At 40.0% G+C, this 20,315-nt stretch overlaps 1 protein-coding gene across 2 annotated transcripts in view; it reads right to left on the bottom strand.

The window, feature by feature from the left end:
* Positions 1-1,563: 1,563 nt before the first annotated feature.
* The window catches only part of TTYH3 (tweety family member 3), a 1,772,574-nt gene continuing 1,753,822 nt past the window's right edge, over positions 1,564-20,315 (bottom strand). For both annotated transcript variants that reach the window (XM_044089562.1, XM_044089563.1), the window contains one exon: positions 1,564-9,833. In XM_044089562.1, coding sequence (XP_043945497.1) covers positions 9,768-9,833 — 66 coding nt within the window. In that variant the 3' untranslated portion in view covers positions 1,564-9,767. The remainder of the gene's footprint in view (positions 9,834-20,315) is intronic.

Genomic DNA, 20,315 nt, shown 5'->3' with positions numbered 1-20,315 from the left:
GTGATTCTTCTGCATTTCATTTGATGTGCAAAACATTATAGTTACAGACATACACACCAGTCTGTATCCCTCCTAACTACATGCCTTCAATATGCAAAATGCTGGTGACAGATCTCACAGATAAAATGACAATTACCTGACCACCTCTGGTTACTGAGCAAACACATGGAGTTACCACAATCTGAATACAAAACACTACAGACTTCCTCATATGAGGGAACTTCACAGTAACTTTTTTTTTTTTTTTTTTTTTTTTTTAAGTGTAATTTTATTAAAAACAATCAAGATGCAGCCTATTTTGACTGAACCATAGTTTCAACATGCTATTTACACTTCACATTGAAGAGGTGATATGTGCTCATCTTGCCACTCTGATGGCAAAGCAAATTTAGGGAAAATTAATTCCAGTACACATCTAAAAGAAACACACTGGAATAATTAAGGAAAAAATCTGTGCTACTAAAAATACAACACTGAATGCCCTGTTATCAGAACTCAGGACTAGGTTTGTGAAAAGTCCAGTATAAAGAAAAAATCCTGATGATTAAGACAGACATTATTCCAACAAGACATATGCTTGTTGTTTCTTTCGGCTTTTCCCGGTTAGGGGCCGCCACAGCAGAATTCCGGTCCGCTAATGATTGGTAGTTGATTTTTACGTGCTGTTACCAGCCCTGATGCACAACCTTCAACGAAGGTATGCGCATTCACGCATGTCTCCACGCAGAAGACGCTCTAGCTGAGAATCGAACCAGACAGCGTCTTACTGTGAGGCGACGACACTACCGCAGCACCACCACCGTGGGTACTCCAACAAGGCATATGCTATTTTTGTAAATTTTAATATTCCAACGTGTGCATCATTAAGGTGCCAAACGCACTGTTATTTGAGAAAGTTTCATCAAATGTTTTAGACACAAATCTGCCCCAAACATGAACAGCAGCACCATAAATGTTTCAGCTTGTCGTGCAAATGAAGGTCTTGAATAAAGAGGCAAACCTTGCTCACCATCCTGGGACTCTGTGTCCCACAGTGTTCATTTCTACAGTCTCTCCGTGAAATCTTGAAGCTGCATTTTGTTCACTTCAATTTCCATCTCATTTCTATTTCTGGATAAGAACACAGTATATCACAAGTACATGGCACCACAGAACAATTCTGCTTACTTGACCTTCTACTTTCACACACACATACTAAACCCATGTTGAGCACAAAGTATGGAAGCAAATGTTAATACCTTAAGTGCAAGCTACTAAAAAAGCAATCAGCATATATTTATTCTGCTCTCAACTGTCAAAACACTCTTAAGGATAGAGCATTTTTTAAATGCCTCACTAAGTTCAGTACCAGTGGGAACTTCAAGTCTTATACTCAAATGTATAGCAAGCATGCACCTAAATCTGATGCCCTTCCATAGCTCAGCTCACATTTGCAGCTTAATCTGTGCAAAGTGCTACCACACTGGACAAACTTAGAAAAAAAATAGAGTGCAGTTACTGCTACAAATATTCAAAAGCTTTCCAGATCGGATTTTTAACAAAAACTTGAAATATGGCACAGAAAAAAATCACTTTTCGTTTATTACAATGCTATGATATGTTACATTACACTGTTAAGACAGTGGTTACTTGCATACAGTTTCAGTTACTCTTTTCCTGTTGCCAAACCCATGCATTTAATGAAAGTGAAGCGGAACTAACACTGTGAATTGAAGTTTGCTACACTGGACAGGAATGCAGAGTACTCAGGTTCTCATACAACTAATCACTACATATACATTTAGTAGGCCATTTGCCATTAAACCTGTCAATCTACCTTTTTCCACCTGATCTACTGATCCATTCAGTTCCTTTTAATGCACTGACTTGTTCCTAATATCACCCTGTTTTTGTGTGTGTGTGCTTGTGGGGGGGGGGGGGTCCCTGCTTTTCAGTCTACATTAAACTTACTGGTTGGTCGCAATCTTTGGAAAATTAGGACGGCAGCTAAATTTGTGGTGTGTCACTGACAAACAGGGGCCACACAATATCATCAAAAGATGCATCCTTGCTTCTACCCAATTAGACTGTGTTTACAGTAACGTGAATATAACCTAGCACGTTGCTGCATTATTCCATCAGTGCAGCTGTTAGTGAGACTGCAACCCTCCCCCTGAGATGGAGCAGCATGTGTCAGCCGCTTGCTGTCTCCTTCCCTTACCATCTCCTCCACTGACCAGGCCACTTGAAACCCAAAATGGCTGAGTCATTGTCAGGGCTTTATTACTCAATTCCACACAGCTAGTATTCCCTGTGCATATTTATCCTTCAGCAGAAAGATGTGCATTCCAAGTATTAGCATGCAAAAGTACAGTACTCAAAGTTGGACTAAGCAGCTCAAAAGATCAGATAGCTATGCCAGTAAGGGTAATAAATCTATATACCACTAACCACACCCCTCAACCAAGATTATCCACATCTATTATGAGGCTAACTCCTTTTCACCTTAACTATTGCTGCCTTGACAGAAGGCAAACAGGCAGAGTAAGTCCAAGGAATCCACCGACTGCTGCCATATATACTAACAATAGTAGCAAACAAGGTTTGTTTTACTTATACATCACCCCAATGGCAGATTTCGCTGTTTAATTCTAAAACATACTGTACTTCTGCAAAGCATTTTTTAAACAATGGACTTCCTGTATAGGACACTGCCATAAACTATGCACCTATCTTGCTAGAACAACCTAGCAAGTTAAAATAAATCAGTCTGCTTTCCCCCAAAAAGGCATCCATCCACAAGAAGCATTCAGATGTTCATTTCCTAGCTTCCCCTCCCACCCAAACAAATGGGTTTCAAAGTACAGGGGTTAGACAGTATGACAAAATGTGGAAAGGTAGCACTTCTCCCTCCCTAGTTGCAGAGCAGTTCAAGGTAATCTGCCCTTCCCGGCCACAAGGTGAACTACAGCACCGATTGAGGGTAGTGACAGATCTCACTAGTAAATGAAAATATTGAACTTGGATCCACTGCTCTCTAGGTTTACACTGCTGTTAGATCGTATTAGAGGAGGAGGGTTAACTTAACATTGTTAAGCTAATCACATAGCTTTACCCTGCCGTTCCTCAATATTGTATGGTAAGTGATGGACAACCAGAAGGCCATTCACTCATTTCTGTGCATTAATCACATGAAAATAATACACAAGATTGTATCAAGAGGGCAAGATTTTGGTGTAATCCTCAATTAATTGCAGACATTCAAGGACCATGCGTCAGTCATGATCAAACCATCTTGCTTTCATCTGAAGAACATTTCACTGATCAACCACTAAACGCCTTTTGAGAATATTCCCAGTCATTAATTTAAGGATCTTCATCACCTTGACTACTGTAATGTACTGCACCTTGGACTTTCCAACATAGAATTATATTGACTGCAAATTGTGCAAAACTCTTCAGCTTGACTCCTTACAAACACAACATTATAATTAAAAATGCAGTGCATTGAGCGCTGAGATCATGCTCCAAAATCAGGAAAAAACAAAACTATAAAGAGCCTGTGTAGTGCAAGACCTGACTGTAACAGTATATTCCTTGACCCTCAAGTGTCCATGAATATCTTGCCTTTTATTTTAGTTTTGTTACCAAACTTTACAGATATCGGTCTGTAAGTAACTTATTTCACAAAATCAAAGCAGCACTTAAAAACCTTTTACATTTTTGTCCAATAACACTGACTTGCCATCTACGCTACAGCAGTTGCTATGAGCTTTACTGACTTTTAAAGCCGATGATTTTTTTTCTCCATTTGTAACTGGTAATACATGAAGCAGAAAATAAACGCCATGCACTACAAAAAGTTATGATCGGATCTCACTGATCATAACCATTATGCATTTTAAATTTCTTGGCATCCACGTCTCGAACACATAATAATGTAGTTAAGGGTCAGAAACATGATCATAACCCTCTATGTTATGTCTGCACTGGCTCCCAATGCAATTTTATTTTTAAAGTTATGGTGTTGGTTTACCTGATCCAGCACAACTCTCACCCCTGTGAATTGAAAGTGCTTATTGCCCACCTTAGGTACAGCATTCTACTTCCCTGGGACTGATGGCATTTTATTATTAGTGGCTTGAAATATCAAGCATTCACTCATTTACATACCAAACTCTGACTTTAGAGTCTACTGCCTTGCCGTCTTCAAGTGTGCTCCACTGCAGCCTGTATTAGGAGACCTCCTAAACTGTGCTTATTAGATCTTGTTTTTAATGAACACTATCCAGTTTGTCAGCTTTACATTAATTTTACAAACTGCAATTTTTGCCTTCCAAAATGATTATAAATATTCTGTCAGGTTGTTTTTATCTGTATCATTTCTTAAAGTTAAAGGGTTTTGGATAAAAGCATTATAATAAAGCAAAAGTTGGACATGAAACTGCCATGAGAATTAAGTGTACATGCTTGCACGTGCACACACACACACACACACACACACACACACACACACACACACACACACACACACATATATATATATATATATATATATTTACACACACACACACACACACACTAAAATATACTATGTGCGTTCCTTTACTCGCAACATGGATAATTCTTAGAAATGGGAGTGTAAAAGTTCTTAGTAAAAGTATAATTACACATCCTACCCCAATTTTTCTTAAAGTGCCCATATATATATATATATATATATATATATATATATATAGTGTGTGTATAGTTGTGGGGAGCTGTGCCTCACAGACCCTACACAGCTCTAATATCTACAGGTAGATGACTTCTAGCAGTGTAACTGTCACATCCCCAACTGGCAATGGGGCACTCCTATGTCTTCTGATGGCAGTTATCTACCCTTCAACAGGTAGCTATCACATTCCTCCAAATAATCTTTCTACTACCTGCTGAAAGCACTCCAATCAACAAGCATGGTACCAATATTGCAGTTTACTCTTTGGATAATTCCCATAATGCAGTTAAATCATTTGGCAGAATGAACTTCGCACCAATTAACCAAATACATAGACCTTTCGGAGTCAAAACAGAATTTTCAATAAATTGTCCAGTCCTTTTCCATTCTTGAGTTAATGACACTGTCCTGGCATGAGGATTAATGCAGAAGACAATAATCACCACCTAATTCATCTGCACTGCAAAAGCTGAAATAAATTAAACTCCTAAAAAGCACTTTTTGTCTTACAAACCTAGCCTCTGTTAAGGCAGCCATATAACAATGAATGTTAAAGTTATATCCCGTTACTGAGCTTTATCTAGCAGAAAAGAGTTTGATTCCAGCTCTCTATTTGAAAACTACTGAACTATAACACCCCATCACAAAACAGTCCTTTGGTCACTTCTGAAAATGTGGACTTGTGCCTGATATGGTTAACTCAGTTAAATTAATCATTATCCCAGAAGAATTTGGAATAAAATCTCTTGTTCCTTTTCCAGTCATGGCACCATTTACATTGTCTGTTTCTTTGGAAGGTGAAGATATAAATTTGCAGGGTGTATATTCTATACAGCAAAATGATACAACAGAACTGTAGCTTAGGTCAAGTTAAGCTCCAGAATACAAGGCAGGAAATGTTTACAAAAAATTTTACCTATGAAATGTGCCATTCTATGTCTAATATATGGAGATAATACTTCTTTTCTGTTTACAAAACCCTATGCACAACAGTGATGAACTAGAAATATGAAAGAGGCTTTGCCAAGCAGCTGATATAGCTATCTCTTTACCCTGCTGAATTTCAATACTATAAATGTGTCATGACCTCATCCAGAGTTCAAAGGTTTACTAAAAAGTGGTTTAATACATGCTGTTCATGTCCACTCAAGATGTTTACAAACTAGGTATTAACCAGTCTTTCTTTCTTACTCTAAGGTGCCCCTAAATTGCTGGAGGAAAACAGGGATAAAGATCTGATTATGTCCCAAGTGACCCAAGCTCAATTAGCATCTTGGGTAATCTGCTTAAGGGCAAGGAGAGGGCAGGAATGGTAATACTTAGCATGCTAACTTTTGTTCTGGGGACTGAAGAAGTTGAGATCATGGTACATGGGGAAGACCAGAATCAAATGGAAATGTATGCAGTAGCGCAAATAAAGTAGGCAAGGGGCCAACTGCCCCAGGTGCAAAATGTGGGTGGGGGTAGCGTGATCAGCCAATCCCAATCTTTTGTTAATGTAATACCATCTTTTAAAAGTCGGTACTTCATTTATGGCCAAACCTGAGCACTGCAGCATGCTGTGCGTGACCTAACTGTAGCAACTGCTTGCTACATTGTAGTAAGCAGTTTGCTACAGTTTAAAAGTAAAAATAAAAATTCTCTTTTTAACTAAAATCTGAGCACTACAGCCCTCTGTGGAAGCAAAGTAAAAACTGAGCAACTGTTTGTTACAGTTTAAAAGAAGAAAGTTTTTTTTTTTTTTTTTTTAAATAAAACATGAAGGATTGTTAGGGGCAGGGCACAGAAACAGGACCTGAATGGCTGGACAGGGATGCAAGTCATGCATTTTGCAACCTGGTTTGTGTGTCAGTAGAAGGAATTGTCCATTTTTTTTCTATTCAATGGAAGAGCTGGGGAGGGGGGCATAGAACTAACTGTAATAAGCCAGTCACTTACAATGCATCAATCGATTTATTACAGTGAAGTGTTTTTGCTCTTCAGTTGAAGAGCTGAGGGGATGGGCCTCTGGTTCACAGTACTGGCCCAGGGTGCTGCTTGAAACAGCTCACTTCTGGATGTAGGCCTTCCAGGGGGAGTATGGCCAACTGTTCATTCCAAATGCACAGGCATGAACATGCATACCAGTGGACCACTGCTTACCAACTCCTTGTACTCCAACATGCAACTCCATCCCCTAGTGCACAGGTAATGGCTCTCATTCCTGGTTTGACTCTCATCCACAACAATTGAGGGACTGCTAACCCATTCATTCTGTGGCATGTCAGCACTAAATAACCAGGTGGACTGGTTTGATGGCCAGCTGTGGGGATGGCCAAAGAGAGAGTAACAAAAAGATGCACTCAATAATGTTTTTTAAATTTCATCTTCCACTTGTGATGTGTTGCTAGTAATTACTTATCAGTAGCTGATATCACCCAAAATGCTCTACATCACTCCATGAAAACAAACATCAGTATCAATAGAATGCAGTGAGAAAAAGCTACTTTGGTACTTCTGTGATTGAGAACTGTTTCAGAAACATTAATTTGTCTGAAATTCCTTAACCTACAATGTTGTGTGACCTCCAACTAGCATACATTAACTAAAGGGGTGAAGGCCAGTACATGGGGGTTGCCCACATGACATAGAAATACTTAATTTCCTTGTTTTTATATTTGGGTTTTGATAAACTACATCACTGAACTTAGTCTCAAAATAACTTACCAAATTCTGGTACTTCAATAGTGCAGGGATTTCTGTGGATAAGAACCTGTATTAGCTGAAATACACTACACAGTCTCTGGAGACAGCTACTAATTCCAAGAGATACCCAGTCTTCACCTGGATGTTTAGTTATGATGAACACAAGGTTCTGAAAAAGAAGAATGTTCACCTCTCAGTCTCAAAGTGAATAAGTGCAGGGAATATGTTATCATTTTATGCAGCAAACCAGACTTCAGAACAACTACCACTTTAAAAATCCCCTATGCACCCTATAAACAGTAGGGGAGCATAATGCACATGCACATTAACAGTGCAGCAATGAATTCCGGAAGTGTAGTTCAGGATTAGTTCCAAAGCAATGAGCCTACTTTTCCTGAAATGCATTGCTTGGTGCACTTCCCTATATCTGAATCAATTTTTGATAATACTCTCAAACAAGCCTCAAGGATGGTATTCAGTTATGATGTTTTTAAACCTGCAGGGCTAGCCACCCTGCAGTTTAAACCTTGGCTGTAGATGATTGTCACTGTTGAAGTGACACTGACCCCATAAGAAAAATGGGGAAAAAGGGGTTGTAGATGGCTGGCTGGATGGATGAATCAGTGTGGACAGGGACTTCTCTGCAACAGTTTTGGGAATGACAACAGCTTAACAAATGCAGTGGGGCAAGCAGCAAATGTGGCAACCTCAATGTCTAGTATCACAGCTGCTGAATGGCTACTTCCAAACAGCAATTAGATCACTGACCTTGAAGTTGGAAACAATGCAGTTAAGGTCAAAAGCTACAGCTATGTTAGCTGGCAGATGACTACTATGTCATACCTACCAACTTTGAGTAATCATCCCGTAAATGAAGAGAAGCCTGAGATGCAAAACATGCTTCAACTTAACATCACTTAATATTAGCTCCGAACAGTACACTATGTCTTTAAGAAATCAGACGTGTAAATGAAAATCTCATGTTTTGACAGAAAATGATTTAAAGGATAGCAACAGCTCATGCTAGTGATAGCATGAAAATCAACTTCTAAACATATCAAGACATTCTATTCCCCTGCACTGAAATGGGTTCAAAGGACAACAGGCATCAATGAATGGGAAAACTCTGTGCTTAGCACACATCCCAAATACTCTACCCTTTGGAATGTCAACAGTTGCACAGAACTCTTTTACGACAAAGATAATAATGGTAGTATATCTAACCCCTGTCTAAGTAACATATAACTGTGCAGATGACAAAGAGAGGTAGAGCCACATTTCCAGTACGAGAGGCACCTCACCTTACAAAACTACATATACATACATGCACACACACTTTTTTTCCCAGACTCCACAAGTCACAGTTTGTGCTTTTTGTTATCACTACTAACACAATGCATACAAACAGTTGTAAGACTCCGGACGGGCCTTTGTTTTCTAAAATATAAAACAAGAGATGTAAGCTCCTGTGCTCTTTCAAAAACATTCTATTCCAGCTGAAGCAGACGTCTTAGCTGGTGCATATTTCATGCACCCTGAAAAATGGCAGCAGGCAACCAGATTCACTTCTCATTTTAAATGGTACTGAAATGTTTCAGAAGCAAAAAGACCAGAGGTCCCACATTTAGAATCTTTATCACCTGTAAGGAATCTGGAGTAACACTGAGGGGCACAAAAAGTGGCAAAGAACACATAAATGCCTCAGCAATGTATTATCTTAAAGTGTCCATAAAGTGTAGCCCACAACTACACAACTGTTAAGTAATGTTCCCATGCAGCAGTACAGTACAAAACCATATTAAGTGGACATGTGCTGCTGGGAAGATAAGTTCCTGAAGATACTAAAGCAACCATTGCAGAGGTTCCTTTGTACAAAGCACAGAAAAAGGAATGTTAAAAACATATTTTCAATAACCAAGACTTCCCCCAGATCAAAAGTGCACTCCACCTGTCCCAAAGTTTCCAAGAAAATGAAATCCCATGAACAGGGGATGAGTTGGGGGAATCTGCTTTGTCCACTTCATAATACAAAACACAGGACTTGAACCTATAAATAACAGATGGCTGTTAAAAAAACTACCTGGCCACTGGATAAACCTTTGGAGTTCATGGTTCCAGAACATATCAGACAAACCTGTAAAAAAGAATCCAAGGTGAATCAAACATGCAGAAAAGCACAGCATTTTTTTCAGAAATCTTGCTATAAACTTAAATTCCTATTTCATTTGTTTTTTTAAGACCAGAAAGTGTAGAAAGCACAGTCCAGAATCTTGTCTGTAATAGAAAGGTTGTGGTGAGAGTAGTACAAAAGTAGTTAAATCTGCAGACTGTAGGTTTAATTAGTTACTGGAACCATGGCTGATAGGGTATTTGACACATTAATGGTTTAATGAACACTGTTTGAGTCTTGTCGGCTTGTGGCAAGGTACTTGGCCCTCATGCTGGATGTATACTGCAAAGGAAAAAAAAAGGTAAAAAAAAAAAATTAGTACATTGATAAAAATACACACATTATAATATGTATATATATATATATATATATATATATATATATATATATATATATACACACACACACACACACACACATACACACACATTCTGCAAAACTCCAAAATGCAATGCATTTACAATTCATCAGTACTGACAAACTTATTTCCAGAAACACAAGAATATGTTTTCTAACAATACCAAGCTTTTTAGCACGTTTAACAGCTCAATAGCCACATGCCATGCTGAGGACTGTAGTTCAAGCCGTAAGAACATACCTCTGGGGTAATCTGTGATGCATGGTATGCTAAAAATACACTCCATATATGGACATAACTTCAAAACTGATTGGGCAAACAGAAAATATGAAATATTCAAATGTTTAAAATGGCTGCCTAAATCCTAAAGTACATTACAGAAGGATACTTAAAACACATGTCCTACATGGACAGACTCAAAAAACTGCAGCTATTCTCTGTCTCATATAGTCTACTAAAAGGCGATCTCTGCTTGACTTACAAAAGCCATGTCTGACCCAGCTCTGTTAGAAATGCTACATGTAAAGAAATCCCAATACCAATCCCACCACGCCATACGCTCCAGAGACCTCAGCCTCATTACCATAATCAACAAAACATGCTGGAGGGACAGGTTCATAACCCAGACACTGCCCATGCTCTGGAATAGACTTCCCATACATGTCAAGCAGAGCACCTCACTGGCCCTCTTCAAGAGTAATCTTGATAAGTGAATGGGAAATAAAAAGTTCACCCCAGGAATCACTCCAGTGGCTCTACTTGATAGAGGCACTGGGAACTAATGTCGGGCAGCACAATGCCAGGGCACTTCTATGGGCTAGGCTTCTAAAGGCTCCAGGGCCATTAGCCTAGTACACACCTATGAACCTACAAACCTATAACAAGTGTGCTGTTTCGTACTTAACCACACTCTTGGTGAGTGCGAGTCTGCGTGCAAGTGTGCGTGCAAGTGTATGACAGAAAGAGAAATGCAGCACTATACAGTGAAAAGAAAAGTAAACCAATAAATTGTCTTAAAGTAAGCAAAAAAAAAAAAAAAAAAAAAAGTGGAAAAAGTACAGTTGTATACACTTACCATAAATATAGATGTTAGAGTGTATTCACTGTTGCAGTCATTACATTTGGGTAATCTGCTGGCAGGTTGCCCTCAGTCGGCCTGAATTCCAGTGTCTTGGGTCCTGCGCCGGTTGCTGTCTTCTCTTCCATGACGTCAGGTCATCAGGGGTATAAAACATGCAGCTGACGCCATTTTCTTTAGTTTTTCTTGCCCCCGATGTCAGGTGCCCCCAAAAAGGTAGCAATATTCTAAATATATAAATATATATATATATATATATATATATATATACACACACATGCGTCAATATAAACTTTACCTTCATCTACAAGCAAATACAACACATAGGTTGTAGAAGATAGAGAAGGAAACATAAACTGTAGAATGACAGGGGGATGGCGGGAGGGTAACCTGGACTGCAACAGTGAATACACTCGAACATCTACATTTATGGTAAGTGTACACAACTGTACTATGTTCTTCGTGTTTCACTGCTGCAGTCATTACATTTGGGTAGAATCCCAAAGCTATGGTTGGGAGGCTGGAACTAAGTAGCATTAGGTGCGGCTATAAGGCCCTGCAGCACTGCAGTGGCAAAGCCTGCCCTGGACTTAGAGAGGCAAATGGTAATGCTTTGTAAAATTGTGAACAGAACTCCAAGTAGCAGCTTCTAGAATGTCTTTGGTTGGTAACTCCTCTGAGAAAGGCTGCTGAAGTAGCTGCAGCTCTGGTGGAATGAGACCCAATGCCCTTGGGCACAGGTTTACCATGGTATAAGTAGCAGAAATGGATGCAGTGGCTTATCCACTTTGAAATTGTCTGCTTTGAAATAGCCTTTCCTTCTGTTCCTGCAGCATATGACACTAGTAATTGCTCAGTTTTTCTTAGAGCTTTAGTCCTGCTCAAGTAGAATCTTAGCTGTCTGTGTATGTCCAAGGAATGCAGAATTCTCTCCCCTTTGTTCTGCGGATTTGGATAAAAAGTTGGCAGATGAATTGTTTGGTTAAGAGCCATACTGGAAACCACCTTAGGCATAAAAGTAGGATTTGTCCTCAGAGACACACTGTCTGGGTAAAATATGATAAACGGCTCTACAGCCATGAGGGCCTGTAGCTCTGAAACTCTTCTTGCTGAAGTAATTGCTAGTAACAGAGCTGTCTTCCATAAGAACTTTATATCAGCGGTAGCAGCTGGTTCAAATGGAGGCAGGGTGAGCTTTTCCAACACATAATTGAGGTCCCATGCAGGTAATGGTGATCTTCTAGGAGGCCTTAAATTTCTGGCTCCTCTAAGATACTGCTTTAGTAAAGGATGAGAAAAGATTGGTGGCTCTGTATTGTAATGAGCCAAAATGGCAGAGGCATGGATCTTGATTGATGAGATAGATAGGCCTTTGTAAAGCATCTCAGTTAAGTATTGTAATATCTGAGGAATATGTGGTTCTGCTGTATCAGTTCCTTGTGCTTGATTCCAAGCACAGAATCTCTTCCATTTGTCAGCATAAGATTTTCTAGTACCAGGCCTTCTGTCTTCCAAAATGACATTCTTCACAGCTTTACTGAGAGGTGTTGTTTGCATGATTACCTGATTAGCCATGCTGCCAGGTTCAGGGTCTGTAGTTGATTGTGCAGGATCGGACTGTTTTGCTGGGACAGAAGTTGTGGTCTTTGAGGCAAGGTCCAAGCTGGGTATTGAGACAAGTTCCTTAGGTCTGGGTACCAGTATTGGCGAGGCCAGTCCGGGGCAATTAATATAATCTTTGGCTTCTCTTGTCTGACTTTTAGGACCTTGGGTAGAACAGGCAGAGGAGGAAAGGCGTAAACGGATAGGTTTTACCAACTGAAGGATAGGGCGTCCACTTTCCATGCTTGTCTGTGATAAGTCCTTGTGCAGAATCTTTTCAATTGATAATTTTGAGGAGAGGCAAATAGATCTATGTCTGGGCTCCCCCATTTCTCTGTTATCATACTGAAGACTTGTGGATTTAGTTTCCACTCGTGAGAATCCGTAAGGTTTCTGCTTAAATCGTCTGCCAGAGTGTTCTGTTTTCCTGGCAGGAATTGAGCTTGAAGATGTATTTGGTAGGTCCAAGCTGTGTCCCACAGTGCCATGGCTAATCTGCAATGGGAGGGTATGAGTGTGTGCCCCCTTGCTTGTTTATATACCACATGACTGTGGTGTTGTCCATCTATCAGTAGTTGTCCTGGATGAAGTAAATCCTTGAAGGCTGTTAGGGCATTTTGAACAGCTAGCATCTTTCTGGTTGATATGTAGATGCATTTGTTTTGGTGCCCATATGCCCTGAATGCATCTTCCTGCCATGTGGGCCCCCCAGGCGTAATCTGATGCATCTGTTAAGGTTTGGCTGGCAGGGGGTAGAGTGAAGGGCCGTCCCATGTTTTGGTGACAGGCCTTTGCCGCCCACAGAAACTCCTGTTGCAGGCAGGGAATGAGAGGAATCATTGTTTCCAGACTGTGTGAATGTTGACTCCATAAACTTTTTAGATACCATTGAAGTTTCCTCATATGCAGTCTTGCATATGGAATTAGTAGGATGCAGGATGCCTTGAAGCCCAGAGCCTGTAGAATTTGTCTCGCAGAAGACTGGGTTTTTGTTGCCATCAGTTTGAAATACGTAGTCAGTTGCCTTTGTCTGGCGTGAGGGTAAGCCATCTGGGCAGTTGTATTCAAGCTTGCACCCAGGAATGTTATCTTTTGAGAGGGTACCAGTTGTGATTTCTTTTCGTTTATTGTGTACCCTAGGCATGTTAGAAGCCTTTTCACAAATGCCAGGTGTCATAGAAGAGTGTCCTTGTTCTCTGCTTGAATGAGACAGTTGTCCAAGTAAGGATATATTTGTATACTTCTTTGTCTGCAAAATGCAATTACTGGTGCCAGGCACTTTGTAAAGACCCTGGGCGCAGTAGATAAGCCAAAGGGCAGTGCAGAGAATTGGTAATGCATTAGGCCAGCCTTGAATCTGAAGTATCTTCTGCACAACTGTCTTATTGGGACATGCAGGTATGCCTCTTTTAGGTCTAAAGTCACCAGCCAAGCATTCTTGCCCATCATGGGCAGAGGCTGCTGCAAAGTGAGCATTTTGAATTTTGGAATGTCCAGGTATGTGTTCAGAATTGATAAATCCAGTATTGGCCACCAGGCCTTGTCCTTTCTGGGTACCAAGAACAGACTTGAGTAAAAACTTTGTCCTTTTTCCTGTTCTGGTACTGTTTGAATGGCCCCCATATCCATGAGGGACATAACCTGTTTCTGTGCCTCTGCCCATTGATTTTTGGCAGAGTGTGGAAATGGAATCTGTATCCCTGTGATACGATGTTTAGTACCCACTTGTCCAGGGTTATTAACTGCCAATTTTGAGCAAAAAGTGCTAATTTTCCCCCTATGGGTGCTGCCAAAAGATAAGTGCTTGCTGTAGGCAGACAGAAGTCATTGGGAGATTGCTTTCTGTAGGATTGTGCTTTATCTCCTCCAGATTTGGAGGTGGATGCGCCCCATTGCTTTGACCTGTAATAGTCTTGTGCGCCTGATATCTGGAACCCTTAGGGCATCTGGATTCTCTGTCTGACACAGGAAATGACCAATTTTTTGTAGGCCAGTGTCTACTGGTGGCTGCACTTGTAAGAAGTCTTTAACAGTTTGTATAGACTTAAGTTTTGTCTTTCATTTTCTTTAAAACCTCTTCTGCCTTAATACCAAGCACAGAATCATGCTGTAAAGGTGCATCTAGCAATTTAGCTTTAACATGGTCTGGCAAATCTTGTTTCTTTAACCAGGCATGCCTCCTAATCACAGATCCAGTAACTGCGGCCCTGCAGGAGGCCTTTAAAGAAGCAAAACCACATTGCAAAGTATGCTTTCTAACTTGTTCAGCTGCATGCTATAATTCCTGCAATTCTTTATTTTCTGCACATTCTGAAATCAACATGATTTTCTGTTTCAGCAATCCCATAAAATGTTGTTGGTACTTAAGCATATGAAACTGACAGTTTAAGGCCCTGATTGCCAAGGTTGCAGATGTATAAACCTTTTTTCCCCATCAGTCCAGTGCCCTTGAATCCCTGTCAGAGGGGTAGGGTTTTTTGCTGTTAAGGCCTTAACTCCCTTTGGACCCTGTGAAATAGTTTCAGGATCAGCAGCAGGGTTTCTAAATAATATGTGAGTCAGGGACCCTGTTCTGTCAGGCTTACTGGGAGCCGGAGGTAAGGAGTCAGGGGTCAAGCTTGACTCCGAAAACACATCATCCACAATGTCTAAAACAGGGGGAAATGGCTAAAGGCTTGTGCTGAGGGAGAAGGAAATCCCTGAGCCTCTTTTTTGATTCTAAGAAGTCTTGACTCTCCCAGTGAAAATGCTCCCTTAAAGTATGCAAGGTTTCTCCAAATGAATAATCCTCAGGAGGGGATGCAGATGGAATAGACTCCTCAGCATCAGAATCCTCATAGGGAGGTAAAGATAATTCCTGATCAGAAGAGGAATCAGAAAAAATAGAAACCTGCTCTGAAGATTCATAATCAGTGTCTTGCCTAGTCCTCTTATCTGGAGGGGGATGGGTACCCCTGATCAAGGTAATAAGGTCTTCAGCCATTTTGATTATCTGTTTTTTAGGCATGGAGGCCTGTCAACGTGGCTCATGCATCATTTTTTTTGTCTTTGGGTTTGCAGCTGTCGTCAGTTTGATGTAGAAATGTTGAGGTCTGAATACATCCTCAGAAGCCGGTGCCTGCTCAGCGTCTCCGGACCCATCCGAGGGAGATACATCCGTCGGTCCAACACCTTGAGTATCTTGCGGCATGCCGGACTCCACATGGGTATCGGTAGAGGCCTGCGACTCGAAGGTAGCGGGTATCAGGGGCAGCAAAGGCACCTCACTGAGTACCGGCGAACCGGCGACTGGCTTAGGAGAAGCTTTGCCGTTGATTTTGGATCTCGACTGCCTTTCTCTGTCCTTTTCTTTGCGTTTTTTATGTACTCCGGTAATCGGATTGCTATCCGACGACATTTCTGGGTAGTTAAATCTGTTTCCAAAATAATTTGATGCAAAAATATACCGATGCTTAATAGTGTGTTGGTTAAATCAAAATATAATTATGCATAATAGGAAATGGGAAAAAACAGCAATACACTGAAAAAGTGGGTATGAACGTGGAATGAATAAAGACTCGAGAGGAAAAAACAAAGAAAATGAAAAATGGACAAATTTTCAAGCATATTTATAAAGTTAATGTATTTATATCTTGAAAAACAAGACCAAAATTGGAATGGATATGAGAAGACCTGAAAAACATAGCAATACTCTAAAAACAGTTCCCTATTAGAAGTAATGCAAAATGAAGTGACAGCAGAGCATATCCTGTATTTTAATATCCCACTCACTTTAGGAATATTACTACTACTATTTAAGTACATCTTAATTCAATCTCACTCCAAGGTACCCTTTCCCAGCCCCTACACAGGACTATCATCCAGCAGTCAAAAATCAATCTACTGGGAAGAATGCTGGAAGGAAATGTGTACAGAATTCTAGCACATGGTTTATTTTTAAAACACCATGGAAAGCACCTGTGATCTCAGTTTTCCAGTTTATAAAACAAACCATAACGCTTCATTCTAAAATCTTTTACTATTTTTTTATATATGTTTTAAACTTGTTTTTCAATATCTGAATGCAACTAAACTATATAAAAATTGGGTTTTATGTTTTTCCCATCTTTTGTATTAGTGGATGAAATACTTAATTGAAAGTTATTTAGGTGGGAACCAATAGAATTTCTAAACTAATAAAAAGAGAAAAGCAGCACACAAACAGACCCAGGTTGTCCACAGTACAAAAACTCACAAAATCCACCAAGAAAAGCACTGGAGAAACTGAGAAAGTTCTTTTTTAGCGTAGTTAAAATTTGTGACAAATAGCAAACATTAAACTTTAACTATGCTAAAAAACAACCTTCTCAGTTTCTCCAGTACTTTTCTTGGTGGATTTTGTAGAATTTCTAAACTGCTAACTGTTGGTGCTACAGCTGGTAATTACATTTAAGCATTCTAATGAAGTTTCCTGTGTGGAATGAAAGTGTTTAATCTGACGTGTTTTCGTTGTCTGTATTAAAATTTTTATATATTTGGAGCCTTTGGAGTGGTTATTGGCTGCCTTTATTAGGACCAATGTGCCGGACTGAGTTATTTTTATTGGTTTTATTATTTGTGGTGTGTTACTCGGTCCGTTTCCATATTTTTGCTGTTTACTGGTTGGATTTATGGTAGATATGGCTGGATATGGTGTCTGAGGCAGCGGATCATCTCTAAGGAGTGAACGGACATTACTGGGTGAACTAACCAAACTGATCAACATGTTTTCGCAAGAGGATTCACTTGCGATTGAGTGCGATAATTCTATTCCTTGCTTTCAAAAGAGACACAGGAAGGTGACATCATTTCCAGGTTCCCAGGCAGTGGGAAGCACTGGCGTTTGCATTTCTTCCACTATGGTGCCCAAAACAAGCACCGCTAACACTTTTGTTAATCCGGGTCCCTCAAATGCTCTAGAAGCTTGAATTAATGCATCTAATCAGCACTATGGAGTAGATGAATGTTATGCATCTCTTGATTTAAATGCTTGGCTGATATGAGGGATGAGTCCTGTACAGGCATCTAGTAAAGAACAGTTTTCTTATCAAGGTACTATTTATCGTTTGAAAGAAAAACTTTTAAAATATAAGGCATTAGCTCTAGATAACTGGTTCTTGGAACAGAGTACTGAATGGAAGTATGTTCCAAAAGGACTGAGACTTATTAAAGTTCCGAAAAATGTTATAAATGGGTCCAATTTTTTAATGAGTTGGTTAATGTTTTTAATGAATGTGGATTACCAGTGATGCGTGTTATTATTAAAAACAATGTTACTGTGATGAAAGGGCTTCATAATGAAATCATGGAACTTAATAGCATGGCTGAGAAGGATTTGTTGCACTCAGTAAATGAATACAGAGTCAACTATATTAATGTTTTCAAAGATGTTGATAGGGTTGTTTAGAAGAATAAAAAAGAAAGTTGAATAAATTAGAACGGGATGAACAGGAATATTAAGAGTGGGAAGGCATATTCAGCCTATTTACCAAAACCTAACAATTTCAATCATTCTCGGAATATCAACCCTAGGGACACTACACGAGATTCCAGGAGTGTAAGAGAAGTGAATAGTGATTACAGTGATATTATGAATAAGGGAAGACTGGGGGGGGGGTCTCTTTATAGGTTCATAGGTTGGTACTAGGCCATCAGCTCTAGGGCCTATACAAGCCTAGCCATAACAATTCCCTGGATATTTCTTCCCACAGTATTTACTTCCCTGTACCCCTGTCTAGCAGGGTGACTGGCGTGATCCCCAAGGTGAATTTCCTATCTCCCATCCAATCGTCAAGGTTCCTTTTGAAGAGGGCCAAGGAGGTGATCTGCTTGACATGTATGGGCAGTCTATTCCAGAGTACGAGGAGTCGCTGGGTCAGGAACCTATCCCTCCAGCATGTTTTGTTCATTGTGATGACAAAGTTTAGAACCCTGGAGCATGTGGATCTGAGGGATTGGGATTTCTTTAAGTGGAGCATGTCCTACAGCTCAGGGTTTGACATGTCCTTGTATGTTAAGCAGAGATCGCCTCTGAGTAGACAATATGCCACAGAGTATAGCTGGGTTTTTTTTTGGATGGTCAGCATAGGGCATCTGCTTTAGGCCTGTGATTCTTTTAGTGAGGTATTTCTACGGCCTTTCCAGCTGTTGTAGATGTCTTGTGAGGTACATACTCTATAATGGGTCTAATGAGGGATGAGTACAGTGGGACAATGACCTGCTTTTTTCTGGATAAAAAGCCCTTAGTGATGAGGTGTGCCACATAGAAGGATTTCCTGACCGTTGTGGCGATGTGGTTACCGAAGGTAAGACCACTGTCCACCTGTGTCCCTAAGTCTCTCATCACACTTTCGGTGTTTAGTGTACTTACACCTATGTGGTAATTCATGGGTGCATGTTTTTTCCCAAAGGAGATGACTATACATTTCTTGGCATTAAGCTTGAGCCCATGGCTCTGGCACCAAGCATCTGTTTCTGTAAGGCCCTTTTGTAGAATAGCCACATCATTTGGGGATTCAATAATAGCTCCCAGTTTGCAGTAGTCTGTGAACTTTGTTAGCCAGAGTCCCTTAGTGTTGGCCTGTACTTCAGAGAAGTAGATGCCAAACAAGAGTGGTACCAGGACTGAACACTGAGGTACTCCACTTGTCTGGAGCTGGATTTGGAGTCGGCTACTTTTACAGTCTGGGTTCCATCAGTAAGCCAGTTGGCAACCCATCAAGTGACGTAGGGATTTATGCCCAGCTTAGTAAATCAAATTCTAAGTAGATCAAATTCCTGAGAGATCCCAGAGACTCCAGAATTTACCAACACAACCCTCTTATGCCCAAGTAATCAGGAAAGTGATTTATCAACCCCAATTTTGACGAGGACAGAAGGGCAAGTGGAAGAAAAATTAGATTCTGGCATTTTATACACAGAAGGGCCTACAAATAATGAAGGTGATATTCAGGTGGAGGGACCTGTTTATACCCTGGATAATTTTCATGTTTTCAATTACAGTAACACAGATATAACTGATATTCACTTGGGTTTGTTACAAAAAAGATTCTCTTTTGTACCCACCAAAAAATGGTCATCTTCCAGTACGATTTTAGACACAAAATTGTTTGTTAGAAATTTAAATTTGGAAATATTACTGGGGAATAATTCTGGGGTTAGTATTTGTAAACTTGAGAAAAAGAGTATTTTCAATCCCCCCCACCCACCTGGCCCTAACTAATTTTGAAGCCCTGGTATAGAAAGATATTCAAAAACTTTTTAATAAGAACAAAAAGAGAGGTTCTCTTAATAATTTAACCCAGGATGAAAGGGATCTGGTTCACAAATTAAGTAGGAACCAGGAAGTTAGGATTATGAAACCTGACAAGGGAGTCGGGTGGTGATAATGTTAGAATGGTTGTATACAAGTAAAATGTTGGACATTTTGCACGGGGATGGTAAATATTTAGAAGTGTCCAGAATTGAAATAACTTTGTCTTTCAGCCACAAATCCAAATTTTTATATGACAATTTATTACAGGGGGCTATTGACAGTTGTGTGAATTTTTGAGGGTGCCCAAACCAGTTATTCCAGGTATTTTCAGAATTCCAAAAGTACACAAGATCCTAGTCAATTCCCCTTTAAGGCCCATCATCTCATCATCCAGTTCAATAACACAACATTTGGCAATTTATGTTGAAACCAAACACAAAACTTTTTATGGAT

The sequence above is a fragment of the Protopterus annectens genome, chromosome 12.part0 (genome assembly GCF_019279795.1).
Source record: "Protopterus annectens isolate FY-2018-M chromosome 12.part0, PAN1.0, whole genome shotgun sequence".
NCBI lineage: Eukaryota > Metazoa > Chordata > Ceratodontiformes > Protopteridae > Protopterus > Protopterus annectens.
Note: the sequence above shows the minus strand (reverse complement) of the source record. Positions and strands in the feature narration are given on the sequence as shown.